The sequence below is a fragment of the Loxodonta africana genome, chromosome 3, assembly GCF_030014295.1.
Source record: "Loxodonta africana isolate mLoxAfr1 chromosome 3, mLoxAfr1.hap2, whole genome shotgun sequence".
NCBI classification, from domain to species: Eukaryota; Metazoa; Chordata; class Mammalia; order Proboscidea; family Elephantidae; genus Loxodonta; species Loxodonta africana.
This window is the reverse complement of record NC_087344.1, coordinates 63152877-63171171: the sequence shown is the minus strand read 5'-3', so window position 1 is coordinate 63171171 and position 18295 is coordinate 63152877. Positions and strand designations below refer to the sequence as shown.

At 48.0% G+C, this 18295-nt stretch overlaps 3 protein-coding genes across 9 annotated transcripts in view; 1 reads left to right on the top strand and 2 right to left on the bottom strand.

Moving 5' to 3' along the window:
* The window catches only part of EYA3 (EYA transcriptional coactivator and phosphatase 3), a 135774-nt gene extending 128894 nt beyond the window's left edge, over positions 1–6880 (top strand). For all 7 annotated transcript variants that reach the window (XM_023554416.2, XM_064281569.1, XM_023554417.2 and 4 more), the window contains 2 exons: positions 979–1079; positions 3109–6880. In XM_023554416.2, coding sequence (XP_023410184.1) covers positions 979–1079; positions 3109–3189 — 182 coding nt within the window. In that variant the 3' untranslated portion in view covers positions 3190–6880. The remainder of the gene's footprint in view (positions 1–978; positions 1080–3108) is intronic.
* A 3057-nt stretch (positions 6881–9937) lies between these two features.
* XKR8 (XK related 8) lies at positions 9938–16746 on the bottom strand. The gene is made up of 3 exons (XM_003415270.4): positions 16446–16746; positions 14232–14428; positions 9938–11581 (listed from the first exon to the last, which is right to left on the bottom strand). Exons 1-3 carry the CDS (start codon positions 16736–16738, stop codon positions 10872–10874), a joined length of 1200 nt encoding a protein of 399 aa, XP_003415318.2. The 5' UTR covers positions 16739–16746; the 3' UTR covers positions 9938–10871.
* Positions 16689–18295, bottom strand: part of SMPDL3B (sphingomyelin phosphodiesterase acid like 3B) — a 35111-nt gene continuing 33504 nt past the window's right edge. The window contains exon 8 of the mRNA XM_023554291.2: positions 16689–18215. Coding sequence (XP_023410059.2) covers positions 17850–18215 — 366 coding nt within the window. The 3' untranslated portion in view covers positions 16689–17849. The remainder of the gene's footprint in view (positions 18216–18295) is intronic.

Sequence of the window (18295 nt, the reverse complement as noted above, 5' to 3'; positions counted from 1 at the left end):
GGGAAATAAGGAGATAGTGAAGAAAGAGCAAAGGAAATAATTTCCCTTTTATTTATTTATGCAAATAAAATATCTTTCTCACAGAAGTATCTTCTGTGAATGTTTTAGCTCTGGGTTCCAGATGGGATTTGAGTTTTGATACACTGGCATGTTTCTCAGAACTGTCTGCAGTGGATATAAATCACCCAAGGTCAATTTCAGTGATGTCATATCCCAGTTGCAGTTACAAAGTACAGTTGTGAGAAAATTCCAGATGTGACAAATGTTGCTACCACATTGGTCACAAGCCCCACCCCCAGGACTGTTTCTGGAAAATGAAGAACTGGAAGGAAATGGCCACTGCCTATCATTAGTAACAAGAAATCAGGCCTTATACTTTCATTTCCCTAAAAATTTTCCCCTTAGAAATCATCCTTTCATGGTGACACAATGGCCACAGCCTAGACTTGGAGTCATGAGCCCCAGCTCCCAATTCTAGCTCAGCTACCAGCGTATTTGTGATCTGGGTCAAATCACTAAACTTCTGAGAATGGTATCCAGCTCATTGGATTATTTTGAGAATTAAACGAAGGAATCATTTAAAAACTGCTTTGTAAGCTATAAAGTGTAAGAGAGTAGTAGGTGGTATTCAAGCATCTCACACTGCCTAGGCCCCTTGGCCTCCCGTTCATAAAAATTCCTTCACACAAAGATGTTAGTGACTTCACCTTTAGCCTGAAGGTTAAAATAAGACCTTACAAAGTGCAATGCCTAGAAAGTCAGTAGTAGTAGCTATAGTTGCTGTTTTAGTTTTAATGGCACAATTTTCACATTCTTCATGCAGGGGGCCTACTGGATCTCTAGTTCCCTATCCCACTTCCCACCTAGCAAACCACAAAGGCTGCCACTTAGTTGGTCTAAGCACATGCAGGTGAACCCAGCAGCAGCCCTTTTCTTTGGTATTGAATATCCTAATAGGTAATGTCTTTTTCTCATCAGGTAAAGAGAGCTGCTTTGAGAGAATCGTGTCAAGATTTGGAAAGAAAGTCACATATGTAGTGATTGGAGATGGACGAGATGAAGAAATTGCAGCCAAACAGGTAACTGTGGTAAAGAAAATAGCTTGTGTAGGAGTGCATTAGGCAAGTAGCAAAAGATTAAAACTCAGAAGTCTCTGCAATCTACTCGGCAGTGTTTTCCCTTTCTCTTCTTCCTCTTCCATTTTTCCCTAGGAGAAAGAGAAAGAAGGTCATTTTTCCCACCAGTGGAGTTTTCTCTCTAAGTTGTTAGGTCTTCCCCTTGCCCTACCACTCAAAAATCTTAAAATCTTTGAGTCCTGCCACAGGGACCCCCATCATTAAACCTGATGTGGGTCCCACCTTCCATCTTCATCTTCGACACCAATACCTTTTCAAGAGCCTCATGCAAAGAGTATTTGCAAAGGGGTAAATCATTCTGACTTCTGCAGATGTCAGGTTCTCGAAATAACACAGTCATTTGGGAGTTGTTTCTGTGGAGAAGGTCCTTCCTGCCTCTCAGCCCTGGAAAGAGTGTTCTGACTTCAGTTAACCCCATCACTATGCAGCCCCCAACTCTAGGTCTACCCTTATTGGTACAGGAAACAGTAGATGAAAGAGTCTTGGCTATGGAATTTAGAATGAGGAATTTAGAGCCATCTCAGCCATTTTATTAGGACAATTTATCCTTTTTAAATTTCTCCCCATGTTAAATGGGCCTACAGAAATTCTTTCCCTCCCTATCTCAGTGTTTTCTTCCTATAACTATTCCTTAGACTTGGAGGCAATAGGTTATAAGCGAGGTCCAGCTGTCCTGATTTTCTTCATCCAGTTAACTTAGAAACCTTTAGCAACTATTAATAAGCTGTGAGATTGGTAATCAGTTGGCATTAGTACCTCCTTTTATTTTCATTTGCCACTTTATGTAGCAATTCAAGGACCTTTGTGATTTGGTTCAGTTTGGTTTTTGTTTTTAATATATGTTATCTCTGGAGCTTTGATTCTAAAGTGCTTCTTAGAAATATCTTGTTGCCCACTTTGAGGAAGACACTAATGGGTGTAGGCCTGAAGAAGAAGAGAATAGGAGAGAGAAAGAACCAACTCATGTCATTTGCAGAGTTTGTGTCTCTAGGCCGGTGCCTGTAGTCATCTACCATATAAATACCCATTGAGAAATGCCTTAGAGCTTTATCCAGTTCTGCCTCCACCATGTGAGGGTTCTTTTCTGCAGCCTCCCTGACAGAAGCCTTTTTAGTCCTTGATGAGGACACTGCTTCCCAGATAGCCCGTTCACCTGTGGGGTCATCCAGCTTTTAGGACATTCCCCCTTACGGTGAATTAAGATTTATCTCTGTAACTTTCACATACTGGTACTAGGCTGGCACTCCTGAGCAAGATGTGACAAGTTTGCTGCTGCTTCTGTGTATTTATTAATAGCCATTTAAATATTATGTGTTAGCAGCTGGCTTGAAGAAAACACTGAGCTACATGCCAAGAGAACTTTGTTCTAAGACCTCAGCATTCTGGGTAACTTGGAGCCAATTTGAACAAGATGGTCAGTAAAGCTAATCTCCTTCAGTTTCATAGAACATGGTTTCCGACACTTGAATTTATCAAAGCCCTTATTGAAAATGTGGCTTCCAGAATGGCACACAGTGTCCTGTATATGAGTCTGCCCATATAGTATATTATTTCCCAGATCTGTGTGTTTTACGTGTTGGTCATGGACAAGATGCCTTATAGCCCTGAAATTGATAGGAAATGAGTATCTGTAAGAAAATGTAATATATTACATTTCTTATCCAGGTCATGTTATTTGATCCTGAAGATCTTGTATAGTAGCTAGAACAGCTATTTCTCATAAAGTTCAGAGAGAGCTCAGTTACCACTGAAACCTAAAAAAATTTTTTTACTTTTATGAGCCTACAGCACCTATAGTATACAAAGCCCTTATACATATAATTTCTTTGGTCCTATGACAGCCTTATGAGAGATGGGCCAGGGTAGAAAGGGTTACCAAGTACCTTGGGGCGAGGTCCGTGTAGGATGGGTGCAGGTAAATATAAGTTCCCAAAGGAAATCGGGATAACCAGCTGTCCCCTTTCTCTTCCAGCACAACATGCCTTTCTGGAGGATCACAAACCATGGAGACTTAGTGTCCCTCCACCAGGCTCTGGAGCTTGATTTTCTCTAAGAACTGGAACAAGGAGCCCTCCTCACCAGCTCCTTTTCACCCCTGAAGGGAGCTAGAGACCAGAGCCAACTGGGAACACTCTCTCTCTCTTTTTCTCTCCATGGAATGCTGGCGAGAATACAATCAGAAGTGGCCGCTGCAAGGGATGGTGCTTGTTTTTGCTAAGATTGGCTGCAGCCCCGTGTTCATCCTCAGATAGAAACAGGAGACAGTTGGATGAAGAGAACAGTAGACTCGCCACAGCTATAGTGCTTTTAATTCTTCTGGTTTTTGTTTTGGTTTGTTTCAAAGAATGAAGACAAGGAGAAGGAAATCCTTGGGGCAGAGTTGCACTCTTAGTCCATGACCAGATTGAGAATTGCTTTTAATTTGTGGTGATAGGATAAATGCAGCAGAGTTTTATAATAATATCTCTTGCCATCTTTGTAACCTCCTTAGCTGTAGAACTTATTCCCAGTGAATGTATATGTTATTTTTATAGGTAAGGGCCTGGTCTCTGAAGCAGGTGTTTCTCCCCTTTCTTTTTCTGGCCAGAAAGGGGTGTGTAAAGTCTCCTTGGAAAATAGTAATTGAGATATCTAAAATACCTCTCTGTGACAGTAGCACCTCTTTAGCTGCTCCAGTGGTCTGCTCTCTAGGATGGTTCCCTTCCCATTCTTCCATCTCCTAGTTTGCCGATTCATGGGGCACTGGACACTGATTAACTCCAGATTTTGGAATTTCCCATCCTCAGGACCTTAGTTCCTTTTCCAGTCTCTCTTCCCCTTTAACCCTAGAAAGTTCTCTTAGTAAATTCTAAGCCTTCGGTTTGGCTCTTTTATTCAAAGACTATGTCTAGGAGGCTTAGGCTCCGAACTGGAGAGAAGGGGCTAAGGCTCCTTACGTATTTCAACTTATGAAGAAAATGCCCTTTGGCTTTTGACACAGGAGGAGTCTATCTTTTTTCTCCTGCAGAGAAGCACCCCTTCCCAACAGATCCTCATCCCTACAGCATTCTCTCCCTTCTTAGTTTTCAGATGCTAGGCTCTTGTCACATTCTTGCTCTCTGTACCTCATATCCACCTCCATGCCACTCTGGTCAGTTCTTGGACATTGGACCCAAGAAGTCAAGTTTAAGACCAGGCTCATAACTACATTTTGGCCAAAACTACCAATGTATTTTGACTTCTTTTGAAGCCCTTAAGCCCCATGAAGGTATTCCAGGTGTATATATATTTACCCAGATCTCTGCCTGAAACTAAAGAGCAGATTGTTGTGATCAAAACTCGGTTTTCCCATGGAACACCCTTCCCACCTCTCAAGTCTCATTCTAAAATGGGAAACCAGAAAGACAGAAAGGCTTTCCTGATTTTAAATGAGAGTGTTGGACCCCCTTCTTCATTCCCAAAAACTTAATCCTGGGCCAGCCAGATGCAGGAGCAGCTTTCAGCCTGACCCCTGGGAAGGATGGTGGATGCCCAGGCACTAACCCCAGCCTCCAGTCCAGCGGTGGTTTTGGAGGCTTCATCCCTCCAAGACCAACCTGGCTATCTGCTCAAGCACGATAAACTGCCTAAGAGCTGAGGAAGTTCAGCCTCTCCTGAGCTGTACAGAGAGAAGTGACTAGATAAGTACCTCAGAGAGATGCAGTCCGTGTCCTCAGTGGGAGGCATCCTTGCCCAACTCAGCTAAATTCCTTGTCCCAAGAGACTCTGCATATCCACTTGCAGAGATGTTACAGCACAAAGAGGCCGGACTCCTTCCAATGCCAGGTCACTCAGACAACAGCAAAAAGAGACTGGTATACACATTTCCTCAGAATTGACTGAGAAAATGCTTCATGAGTCACACTTTTAGGGAGAGGCACTGGAGTCAGTGCGCCATTACTTCACTGCCTCTTTAACCTTGTTTCCATGTGAGCATGGGGAACAAGATGTGGTCCGAGGCAGACCTTCCCTTGGCTGTATTCAGCGTAGTCGCTCAGATGTTATCTTCCTTGCTCAGTGACTGATCTTAGAAAGCCCTAAGATGGATTTTTACTCCAGACCCCAAACCATCCCTTTACTGGCACTATAGCTGTTGATTTCTTGCCCTAGATAAATGCCGCCTGTTTGTGCTGTGCTCTAGGCTGTGAGGCTGTGGAGTAGTAGGCCCGTCATGCACCAGGTACACACACAAGCGTGCTTCTCTCTCCCTGCCCTTCAGAAAAAAAAAAAATAGAAGAAGCCCTTTATTCCTAGGATGTGACTTGGACTCCTTTTTCAATGCCCTTTCCTTCTTGTCCAGCTTAGCTCTTTCCAAAAGGGACTTAATTTTGGCCAAGAGATTTGAGGAGGCTCACTGAGCAGAGCAGTCTCTGTTCTTTCTCGGTTACTGCCATGCTCGTTTAGAGGGCAGATAGCAAACAGGAGCTTCCTGGCTTCTTTTTGCCAAAATGAATTGTCTAGGGAACACAGTGCTCTTCTTGCCCTGTCTCCCCCTGCCTCCCCCTTTCCTCCCCAGCACAAAGATCTGGAAAGGAAAATAAGTGGGTAGGAAAACAAGAGCTGTTGGAAACGGAGGGCCGAAGAATACTGTGGGTCCTTTCAGCAAGGGGGGAGCTCTTTGTATTAGAAACAGTCTCCATGAAATTAGCCAAATGGTGAGTCCTTCCCCCAGCTGAGCACTATGGGTTCTATAAGATGGGTCTACACATTTTGTGGTGAGGGCTGGCTCTAGTAGGGGATCTGGAGTTGCCAGGTGTGTCCTGGGATTATGGTTTGACTTTCGAATGTAAAACTGACTGTGCCTTACCATCACCCTGTCCAGTGCCCCTGGGGCAGCAGGTGGTGTCCAGGAGAATAGGCGCCTGCTCCAGATTTACATGCCTATTTGAGCTTTTGTTTGGTTTGGGGTGTTCCTGTCTTCTGCTCTGCAAGTTGGGGGGCAAAGCCAGTGTCCCAGGACACTTGTGCCACAGCTTATTCGCAGTTTACCCAAACTCAGCTTTAAAGTTCCAAGTAGAATCTGATTGGCAAGCTCCAGCTGCAGCATATGGAACTTCTAGATGTTCACTACCTTGAATGGGTGTCAGTGCCACTGAACCACAGGGGAGAGGAGTATAATCCCCAACGAAGGGGATTAGAGCTCGGTTCTAGCTTCCAAGTACTATACATGTCAGGCTGTGAGATGTTTTCTCCCTCTGCCTGGAAGAGCGATGCTCTAGGCCAAGGAGGGTGAGCTCAGAACGTCCTCTCACTCCTCCAGAAGGGGCCAGGTAGGGCCCCTCTTAAGCAGGCTTCTGTTACTTACCATTAAATTGGTTTCCTTTCATCTAAAATTGTAAGCCAGATATTTACTCTGTAGAAGCCAAATACGAATTCTGAGATTCTGAACTATCTTAAAGCACAAGAGAGAAAATCTAGTTCTGCCCCAGCCTTGATCAGAAGGCTTGTCTGTCCCTTCCTCTCCTGAGTCAAATAGTTCTAGCAAGCAAGGCTCCTTGGCCAGTTCTGATGCACTGACGGGAGCCATCCCATTAAGGACGACTTCTGCTCAAAACGCGACTCTCCCTCGGGACTTCAGGTGCCTCTTTCAGCAGAAAAAGGCATTGATTGGATTGGATATATTTATGTGACTGCGGGCATTCGTGGCTGTAGAGTCCTTGACCATAATGTTATATGTAATGGGAACTATCTTATAAACTTGAAAAATAAAGTTTTTATTTTCTATACAGTTTGCTCCTGTGTCTTTTCTGAATAGGATCAGCCCAGTTGCCCAGCTTTGTAGAGTCCTAAGTAGGGCTTCATAAAAATTCATGCATTTCACCAAAGTAAAAAAACTAACCATTTGGCATAAATAAATGTACATGGGAAAATAAAGGGGATATTTTTAACTAATTTGCAAGGGGGAGTTTATTTCTTGTTTTTAAAATACATTGCTTTTAGAAGTTTAGGACTGGAATGGCAAGAGATTTTATTTGCTTTCGTCACATGTCCTGAAATTTAATTATTAAAGAGAAAAATCAATACCATGCTGTGCTGAGCTTAAACACGAAAGCAATAAAACTGACAAACTGGTATCAAACCTCCTTTGATTTGGCCTGATCTCATGTCACATCGACTACTTTTTCTCATTTCTTCAGATTTGGGTCTGACAGTTCCCCACTGGTCTGGAAGAGTCTAGTCTATCAAGAGTCCTTTGCCTTTTACTCCAATAAAGGGGATTAGAGTTCAGTTCTAGCTTCCAACTACCATACATGTCAGGCCGTGAGATGTTTTTCCCCTAAAATTAATTTTCCCAGAAAACGGGGGGTTGCCTTGTATTCATGTCATTAAATCTCTTCACCAGGTGGGCATTTTGAACCACACAGTAGTTGAAGCAAACCTGTTAGTTGCTATATCCTTACTCAGTCATAAGTATAAATGTTAGGAGTATCAATTGCTTTTCAAGCCCGAAGAGTGGTTACACATCTCCATCTCTCCCTACAGTAAGTACCTCTGCACACTTCTCAAAAACCTTTTGGTGGCAGGTAGAAATGAGCAGTGCTGGAGGGTTTTTTTCCTTCAAGAACAAAGTTTCTTGACATTAAAAAGAAATTCTTGATTGCAATCTTAAGGGAGTTTTCTGATTCAAATAATGTCTTTTTAAAGTTCTTGATTCCGTAAACTACTAAGTTCCACACTCTTTGGACTGAACGCTTATATGCATTGTTTGAATTGCATACCTATTACCATCATTTGACGATTTCACCTAGAGAGTGTAAATGAGAGTTTAGCAAAAAATTTTTTAATTAAAAACTATTTTTTTATTTTCTCAGGGGAAAAACGGGGCGTTGCCTAAAGCTCTGGATCTTCGGACATATGTGGCATCCCCCTGAGCCTAGTCTTTTGCATATATGCCGGGAAGAAATGTGGAAAAGTAGGTTGTTTTGGTGAAACCCTTAGGATCTGCATCTAAGGCTAGATTGCCTGCCCTCTGGGGTCTCACCCTTTAATATGCCCTATGAACTGAGAAAAGTGATAATGATTTCAGTTTGATTGCATGTATATGTTTAAATGTATTCAATTAAAAGAACGGTCCTTTATTCTGAGAGCATTATGTCCTTTTGTTTATAAGATGATAGAGGTAACAGACGATGGTGGGTTTTACTGCCCTTTTTTGTTTAAATTGGCAACCGTGTTGGCCATTTTACTGGTTCCTGAAAGTCAATTCTGGAAATCACTGGACTCTATGATCTGGAAGACCCTTTCAGCCTCTAACATTCCACGATGTTCAAACCACCAGCATTGGCTTCCCAGAGCTCTCATCTCTGCCCCAACCCTCATCACTGTGTCCTTCTTGGTTCCAGGCCAATATAGCTGTCACTTTCCTTTTTCATCCAGTGGAGTTACTGCCCTGAGAGAGGAAGAGATAGTCTGCGGCACCACCACCACCCCCCCCCGCCCACACACACAGTGGCTCAAGCCACCAGTGCCTATAGGGTTTCCCCCCCCAGACTCTGCTCCTCATCACAGCCCCCAGTCACTGCCCACTTGGTCTGTGGGGTGAAATGCATCTACAGGGCTCTCTCTCCTTCACCTCTTACAGGGCTTATCAGTTACTCTTCCCTAGCCATTCTGTGTCAAATGTTAACTCGCACCCACAACACATATACTTACACTCTCCTGATCCCCTTACCTGCCTTTTCTTTCAGCACTTCACAGTATCTGTTATACTAAATGTTTTACTTCTCCTGTTTATTGTGTCTTCACTAGAATGAATAACAGAACTGAGACTATTCAGCCCCATCAAAATGGTGATGGGAACATTTTCTCCTATCTCCAGGGCCCTTTTCGTGTTCTTTGCTTCTCCAAACCACAGACCTTCTAGACATCAAAAGGTTCCATCTCCCCAGCACTATCACCTACACCCATGTCCCATAAGCCATCTGTCATGGATTGAATTGTATCCCCCAAAGTATGTCAACTTGGCTAGGTCATGATTCCCTGTATTGTATGATCGTCTACCATTTTGTCATCTGATGTGATTTCCCTATGTGTAGTAAATCCTATCACGATGTAATGAGATGGATTAGTGGCAGTTATATTGATGAGATCTATAAGATTAGTGTCTTAAGCCAGTCTCTTTTGAGATGTAAAAGGCAGAAGTGAGCAGAGAGACATGGGGACCTCATACCACCAAGAAAGCAGTGCCAGGAGCAGAGCACATCCTGTGGACCTGAGGTTCCTGCACTGAGATGCTCCCAGACTATATGACAAGGACCTTCCTCCAGAGCCGACAGAGAGAGAAAGCCTTCCCCTGGAGCTGACGCCCTGAATTTGGACTTGTAGCCTACTAAACTGTGAGAGAGTAGACTTCTCTTTGTTAGAGCCATCCACTTGTGGTATTTCTGTTATAGCAGCACTAGATGACTAAGATGCTATCTCATCATAAAACCCTCCCTGAGCTCCCAACAAAAAGTGCTTTTGCATATGGGCTCTCGTATTCACTTCCTGGTACTAGAGGTGTTTGGGCTATTCCTGCCGAGCCCAGCAACAAAGCTGGTGGTTAACGGCGTGCACTGGAGTCAGCCCACATCCCGTTTCTGATGTCCAGCTGGAAGCCCTACACAGGCTCACCAGCTCCTGAAACTTGGAAATAAAGTTTGAAAGTCCTATCTAAGCCAGCCGCCCCTTCTCTGGTCCCAGGGGCCTTTACCAATTTCGAGAAGAGAATCTCTTGTCTCTGATCCCGTCTTTCCAGGAGATTTTGAACCCTGCAGTAGATTTGGTTTCATGACACAGGCTAGTTGGAAGATTTCATAAGGTTTTAATAATAATATAATAATACTGCTAAACAAAAATGATACATACATGTCTCTCACCTGCAGAGACGTACATGCACATTCTTTTCCTCACAAGTGGACTCTGAGGTAGGAGGTGCGCTGGCTAAAGAATAAAACAACACTTGTGGGGCTGAACCATGGCCCAGACCATAGGTTCATAAGGCACTTGGTTGAAAGGCGGTCCCTTGCGAGCAGGAGCAGAGGCTGCATCATCTGTACTATGGCCCTTGGGTGCTGACAGGGACCAGCGACCAGCCAGAGTTAGCATCCCTGGCTCAGTCCTCTAGCATTTGATATTCCTACCCAGGAATGGAGAGGGTAGGGGATGAAGCTAGGGTGGCAGCTGACCTTGTTCCAGGTTCCAAAGCTAGGATGGTATTCCTGGCACAGAAGAGGCTCTCAATTAACATCTGTTAAATGAACTGACTGAATGGGGTGGCGACAGAGGAGGAAGAATTCTAGAAAGGATATCCTGGAGGTCCTGGGGTCTTCTAGTCCAGGAGAGGGGAACCAAAGGGTAGAACAGCTCCTCTACCAACTATTTTAGAGGTGGCTAAAAGGGAGGTATAAATACCAAGGATAGGAAGCTTTGGGGCCAGCTGTTATACTGCTTGGTGGGGGAGAAAAAAAGAAGTCTCCTCTTTCCTCCCAAAGTGTCTTGTACATAACTGGGGCCCACTGACCTTCCAGGATCCAGCCCTTCTCATCTTGTTCACATTGTGAACCCCTGGAAGGCCGGCCTATGTCTTACTCAACTCCGGTCTCCAGTGGCTGGCACAGATCAGGCATCAAGCTCTTGTTGAGAGGATCAAGGCCCATAGCACCATAAACAGCTTATCTTCTGCTTTCTACCAGTTAGTTCACTGTTTATCGGTCCCCTAGCAGAGTCAAACATTGCTCAAAGGACCCCATTCATCTCTCCCTTCCCTGAGGAAACAGTGTCATCCTTAGCCTTCGGGAAAAAGTTCCGAGCCAACTGGGTCATGCGCCTGTTCTGAGGTGGCAGACACCACTCGAGGGAAAGGAGGTCCCGGGACCCATCCACCTGGTCAGGTTCCCAACGGCAGCTAGGATGCAGCCAGCGGTAGTAGACAAGCCGCAGAACCAGACCCAAAAGGAAGCTGGAGGCACCCGCAGACAGCAACATCTGTATCAGGATCCCACTGGGCAGCGAGCTCCTATGAGTCACCCAGGTAGCCACAAGGAGACAACTGTCACTCAGGAGGAACACCAGGTGAATGGTGGCCCGGCCTCGCGTGCGGCCCTCAGCCACGTTGAACCAGGAGAAATAGAGGATGGTGGCCACTGTTGCGCGGTATAGCCACTCAGAGCAGTGGCCTGGCATAAAGTCTGTGCCCTGTAGCCAGACCCAGAGCAGCAGAACCAGCCACAGGCCCAGGAAGTGCAGGGCCACATAGTGGGGGAAGAGGGCTGAGAACAGGGCCACGACTAGGACTCGGGGCCACAGCAGCAGCAGGTTCCACAAGAAGTAGATCACGGAGGAGCGGAGCCCCAGGAGCGGCTTAGAGGGCAGGCAGGTGCGCAAGGCCCGGTGGTAGTCAAGCAGCGCCCACGAGATACCCAGGAAGGATGTGCAGATGCCAACCCCTACAAAGAGTAAGAAGAAACAGGTGAGCCCTGGGGGCAGCCTGCCTGGTACTCCCAAGAGGTCACAGGTACTGGCGGGGGGCGGGGGGTGGTTTATAATCCTGAGGTAGGTACTAAAAACTAAAAGCCAAACCCGTTGCTGTAGATTCCAACTCATGGAGACCCCACGCGTGTCGGAGTATAACTGCTCCACAGTGTTTGCAATGGCTATGATCTTACAGAAGCAGACCACTAGCCCTTTCTTCTGTGGTGCCGATACCTCTTAAACCTTTCAGTTAGTAGCTAAGCCTAAACTATCTGTACCACCCAGAGACCTGAGGTAAGCATTTTTTTTTTTTTTAATTGCAGCTGGAGATCATTAAATAAGTTCACAAAACCAGTAAAAAAAAAAAAAAAGATTTGGAAGTCAAATATGATGTTTTCCCTTTACTGCTATGCGTTACTTTTCAGGTGCGATCATAGTGTATTTTTCAAAGATGAGAGGGCACATGACTTGTAAAAAGTTACCTGCATCTGGTGCCCCTAGGCCTTGGCCACACCCTGAGCATCTTCTGTGGTTATTGTTAGGTTACCATCTTCTAGGGCCCTGTAACCCTTCCTTTCCCAGACAAGACCAAGTCTCTCTTGGGTCTAAGAATCAGCATTTCCAGTTCCCCCCACTCAGTCTCAGAAAGGGAGGCAGGAAATCCCACCGGGAGACAACCCTCCCAGCTCTGGCTAAGGCTACACTTAGGGCAGGAGGGATGTCCTGCCGTGAACAGGGAACATCCCCTCGCTCCTCCCCTCCACATTCAGACTGGCCCCTTTTCTTGATTTTCCAAGATCCTATCCCAACTCCTGGTTCCCTATTCTGGGCTAGGGGCACCAGGACCTCCAGGGATAGAAGCAGCTCTAGAATGTTTCTAGAATGCTTCCTCCCCTGCCCCCTTCACAGATATTTACTGGGCACCTATAATGTTCCAGGAACCCACTCCCAGCCTAGAACCAGATCTGCAGCCGTCATCCTTTCTAACTATTCCACATTCTACTTCTCAGCAGGGCCCACTATGCCAAATTCTAAGACCTTGACAAGCCTTTGCCATCATGTTAGGTGGGGCAGGAGCACATGCCCCACCTCACTTGGCCTACTCCCACTTGCTCTCCAAGTTCCAGTTTGAATATCCCCTAGAGTCACCCATCCTGACCCAAGTCACCCATCCTGACCCCACTCACCCACTTCAGCTGTGTCTGCGTCCCTGTAATACCCCACCCACTTCTGCCTGGAGCCTTAAAAAAAAAAAAAAAAAGCCTGGAGCCTTATCACACAGTAATTACCTACTATTTCCTTATCCCTCAGCTTCTCCAGGGTAGGAAACAGGGCCTGCTCACCTGGGATCCCCATGGCTGACCACAGTACCTAGCTACTAAAAATACGTCTTCTTCCACCCCCAAACCCCACCATACACACACAGTGTAGAATGTCTCCACTTGACCATGGTCCTAGACATCCACCTCCCTCAAATGGATAAAAACTATATATCCAGTGAGTGCTGTGTGACCCAGGGCCAGTCACTTCACCTTTCTGCACCTCTTACCTTTGGTGTAAAATGGAGATAAATAAATACAGCACTGACCTAAGGGCTGCTGGGAACACGAACAGTGTTAGACTGCAAAGGACTTTGCAAAGTGCCTGGCTAATAGCAGGAAACTCAATCATGAAGACTGCTGTTATCAGATTTAAAATTATCACAGATCTGGACTAGCAGAAGCTGGAAGGGCCCTCGAAGATCGAGTTCGACCCTCATCTTGTACAGTCGTGGAAACTAAGGCCAGGCTCCCTGGGTCACACAGCGAGTGACGGCGGGGGGAATGGGTTTGGGGGACTGTAAATGCCGCAGCATTTACAGCAGGGACCCTCGAAGTGTCCAGTGGTGAAGGGGGAGCCCAGGGCCCTGAATCAGAGATGAGTTGGAGTCCTAGCTTAGCCACTGTGACCTTGCTTGGGCAAGTCACTTCCCTTTTACAGGCAAAATTCATTTGAAAGCTCCTTACTGTACAAATTTCTCCCCACGGTTTCTGAGGCCCTGCCAGCCTCTGTCACCTGCCTCTCCCCTTCAGATCACTGGACATACTTTTCTGTAATTATTATTTTATATTCTGTCATCCTGGCAGGGCAGGGGCTGTGTCTGTCTTATTCACCACTGTGCCCCAGTACACTGACTGGCACAGAACAGGTGCTGAATAAAAACTTGAGTATGTGAAGGTGCACAATAAAAGCTTAATGACTAACAAGTTGCCTAGTCTGTGTCAGGTACCCCATACGCTTTATCTCTGCTATCTTCAAAACAGTGAGAATTACAATGCAGGTTTATGATGCGCCAAGCACTTTGCTTTATGTGCATCATCTCTTAATCCTTTCATCAACACTATGAGGTAGAAGCACTGACTGTGTCCATTTTACAGATGAGAACAAACTGACCCTCAGAAAGGCTGGGTCATTTGCCCAAAGTCATACAGCTAGAGAGTGACTTTGGATTTGAACCCATGGCTGCCTGACTAAAGCATTTCTCCTCTTTTCCAAGCAACCTTTTTAAAAAAGAGCAAATATTCGTGACACTAGAGGGAAACCTTCCCAACCCACAGAGGGGCTGGCTGCTGGTGCATCACTCACACTGGTAGTGCTCAGCCTGCCCGCTCTGCAGTACAATGGCCAGAACCAGCGTCAGCTGAGGCGTTGTCTCCAAGAAGGTCTCAAAGAGCCGCAGCATGGTGATGTCCAGGGAGAAGAAGTCGGCGTAGGCCAGTTCAAACTCTGAGGGTGCCTCCTGCCGCCACGCCAACAGCCCCTGCTGCAGCCCCTTCACACACCTAGGCAGCACATAAGATGCCCAAGGGGCCAGGTTAGTGTCTGGTGGTGTTCCTCTTTCCCCTACCATCTGGTGGATGCAGGCAGGCTCCGATCCCAGCTCTGTCACTTACACCTTGTGGGCCTTGGGCAAGCAAGTTAACCTCATTGAGTTTTGTTTCCTTATCTGTAAAATGGGGATACATGCAACTACTGCTGCTCCTACTGGCCAGGCACTGTCCCAAGCGCATGACAAAACCTTGTCCAATTTACTCCTTGCAACACCCCCATTTTATAGATGGGGAAACAGGATCAAAAAGCTAATAAGTAGCGCGATTAGGATTTGAACCCAAGACTGTTTGAATTCATAAGACGGTAGTTCTCAAATTTTAGCAGGCATAAGAATCTTTTGGAATCCTGCAGGCAACAGGAAGCCATTGAGAACTTCTTAGCACAGGCACACCCAGGTCAGACAGTACTCTAAAAAAGCACCCTACCTATGGAGGGGGGCAAGGATTGGACTGGAAGCAGAGATCCCCTTTATGCAAAACCATGAAAAGAATGAATAGATTTTCATTCAGTCTGCAGAAGGAGCCCAGAAATCTGCATTTTAAATAGGCATCCCCAGGTGATTCGAAAGCAAGGGGTGAACAAAACATACTTTGTGAAGAGGAGCCCAAGGAGCAAGGCCTTTTATCCTGTGGGCAACAGGGAGCCACTGAGAGCTTCTGCGCATAGGCAGCGAAGCTCAGCAGTCTGTCTGACTCGTGCTTGGCAGAAACAGAAGAAGGGAAGGTGTTCGATGTTGTCATGCCTGCCCAGGACTATAATAACTGTGCCCCTTCCCACCCATCTGGGGTTTTATTGAGGCCTCTATGGTCCCTAGGGCAAAACGCAGTCAAAGTTCCTCTAACCCACTCCTGGAGACTGCAGCTTTGTCAAGGCAGGATCTGGAGAGAATCTGCAAAAATGGATTCAAAAGGGGATCCTGGCTCCAGCCACACCATCCCACCCAGGCCACACCGTGTCCTGACCTCATCCTATGACTCTGACACCTTGCTTTCGGTTTCCCACCTCTATAGAGCCCTGCCGGTTCTAAAAAGAAGCACAATCCACACACATGCTCTGAGACCCAGCCCAGTCCCAGCTGGCTCATGGGACACAGATGAGTCAGACACCATCTCTGCCCTCGTGTTCAGTCTGGGGGCGGTGGGGAGCAAAAGTTCAAGGAAGAGAATATAACTGGGAAAGAAAGGGTGCAAGCCAGGCAGCTGTGAGGGCACAGCACTGCTCTGGGGTCAGGACAGCTGAAACTCCCGGGGTGGCCCAGGTAATCTGATGCTAGCTGACATTTACTGGATGCTTACTCTGTGCCAGGGAAATTCATACATTTTATTTAATGCTCACAAAGCTCAGAGGTAGGCACTGTTACCATGCCCATTGGAACAATGAGTAAAAAACCCTGAAGAGGTCAAGCGACTTGCCCAACACTGTGCTCACAGCTAGAAGGAACAGCCAGGCTTTGAACTGAGGCTGCAGGTCTTTGCCATTACAGTGGAGTTGACTTCATGCCAAGCACTGTGCTAGGCACTTTCCAACTCTTTCACACCTCACAGTAGGCCGGCCTGGCAGAGCTATCTCTAGACTACCTCTTCTTTTTTACAGAGGAGGAAACTGAGGCTCAGAGTGACGCCGGAATGAGGTCACAGGTGGCAAAATTAGATCCCAGAAACCTGACTCCAAAGCCCGTGCTCCTCCCTTTCCTCCCTGGGCCTCAGTTTCTTCGCCTGTACAAGGGTGGGTAGACTAGAAGAGCTCTAAGGGCTTTCAGCAGTTCTCTTCCCTTAAGGGGCGGGGCATTCACCTGTGGGGCTGTTTCCTGTCTCCAGTCCCGATTCCCTCGTCCCCTCACTTTCCACACTTCCCTCCCCCCCACCCCCAACCCCCGTGTCAGGACTCTCACCAACACTAGTAGCCCAAATTCAGGAGGCGCCCCCTAGGCTCGGTATCCTTCCCGTTTCCCGAGGGCGGAGCGCTCACCTGTACAGGTAGCCCAGCTGCAGGAGATGTAGCAGCGCCAGACAGCGGCCGGAGGGCTGCGACTTGTGCAGGTCGGCGGGGTCGGCGCGCAGCCAGACCCAGCTGAAGAACTGCAGCGCGACCGAGGCGAGGAGCAGCAGCGCCAGCACCAGCGCTGCCCACAGGTAGCAGCCGCTGAGCACGTACTGGACGAAGGCCCACAGATCCGCGCCCAGGTCGAGCAGGAAGACGGCAGTGCCCAGTACGCCCAGGACCAGGTCCCGAAGGAGGGCGGCGTGGGGCGACGAGGGCATGGCCCGCCTGCCTCTCCCCCCAACCCCTCCTTCTCTGCGGCTCCGGCCTACCCTTGGGGTCCGGGATTTTCAACTCAGGAAGGAGACAGGCACAGCCCTCGGGGCGGCCCTGGGCCGGGGCCTGCTGGGCGGGACTTCCCCGCCCCGCCTCGTCCGGGGAGGAGCGAGGCCCTTGGACCCTGCGCGGGCCTGCCCCACGTCAGGCCTGGTCTCCCGCGGCCCTGGATGCCGCTCGGGGCTCTGGCTCTGCCACCCGTCCCCCACCCCCGCCCAAATGGGTGCATCCCAAGGGCCGGTAGGCCTGAAAACCGACCGTCCGAGGCGCACAGCGCTTAGTTCAGCAGGCTTCCCAGCGATTTTATTTTATGTTTGAGGCGCCTAGAGGGCCAAGACAAGGAGCCCCGGTGGCGCAACGGTTAAGCGCTTGGCTGCTAACTGAAAAGCCAGCGATTCATCCCGCCCAGAGGCTCCACGAGAGAAAGACCTGGCGGTCTGTACCCTAAAAATTACAGCCTAGAAAACCCTATGGAGCAGTTCTGCTCTGTCCCACGGGATCGCTATGAGTCAGAATCGACTGGATGGCACCTAACGACAGAGGCCCAAGATGGCGGGAAGGGCTAGGAGATTAGAGCCCGGGCTCTACTCATGATCCCTCGCATCGGCTCGGTTGCAAAAAGCAAAACAAAAAGGCACGTTCTGATCCCTAAGTGGTGAACGTTGCAAATTAAGCGTGCCCAGAGTTCGGGCAGCGAGTTACACAAAGGGCACCGGATCACCAGGGCGCATCTTCCTGGGCTACTCATTTTACTTCCATCACTGTGGAGAGAGAGGGAGAAACGTTCACTGTGAGTTCAAAACTACTCACATATTAAAGGAAAAACCGCACAGAATAACATGCACGATGCACATTGTTTTTTAATAAGACATGAAACTTGAAAGAAACGTCGTGGGGGGGGGGCTGGTGCTTCATTTCCGGATCCGGCTGCCCCCTACTAATTCTCTAGGGGCGCAGGAGAAATGATTGAAAAGTCCGGGTCTCCAAAGGGTGATGTTCCCCAGGTTTTACAAGGAGGAAGGTGAGCTGCCCAGGGGACAGCGTGTGGCGCCAAGGTCACCGCACGAGCAGGGTGCACAGGCCCAGCAGCGCCGCCAACGGCAGCGCGAGCTTGGGCGCCGGTGAGGCGCCAGAGTTGCGCAGGCAAGCAGTGTACGCGTCGAAGTCCACCTCACGCGCGGCGCACACGTGCTCAACGCGGCAGGCCTCCTCGCAGTCCGGGCTGCCGTAGCCAACAGAGTTGTAGATGTAGTAACGCTGCAGTGCTCCCTGGTCGCGGGCGATGTGGCCTAGCGCCACGTGCATAGACGCGGGGCCCGCATCCGGCACCCCATAGGCCTCGGTCAGCTTGTACTCGAGCTCCCAGCTTGGTGTTTCCTGCGCGTTCGCCTGGCTCAGGTTCATGAAGTAGGTAACTGTGTCCTGGAATGGGGAGGCGGTGCAAGGCCTGCCTTTAACAGCTGCCAGGTTCCACTCCCATCCTACACCTTGCATTTGCCCCC

Coding starts and splice junctions, on each gene's coding strand:
- XKR8 (XM_003415270.4), bottom strand. CDS start 16,738: ATGCCCTCGTCGCCCCACGCCGCCCTCCTTCGGGACCTGGTCCTGGGC. Junction 14,429..16,445: donor CAGCTGGGCTACCTGTACAG/GTGAGCGCTCCG, acceptor TGTGCTGCCTAG/GTGTGTGAAGGGGCTGCAGC. Junction 11,582..14,231: donor GCAGGCTGAGCACTACCAGT/GTGAGTGATGCA, acceptor TACTCTTTGTAG/GGGTTGGCATCTGCACATCC.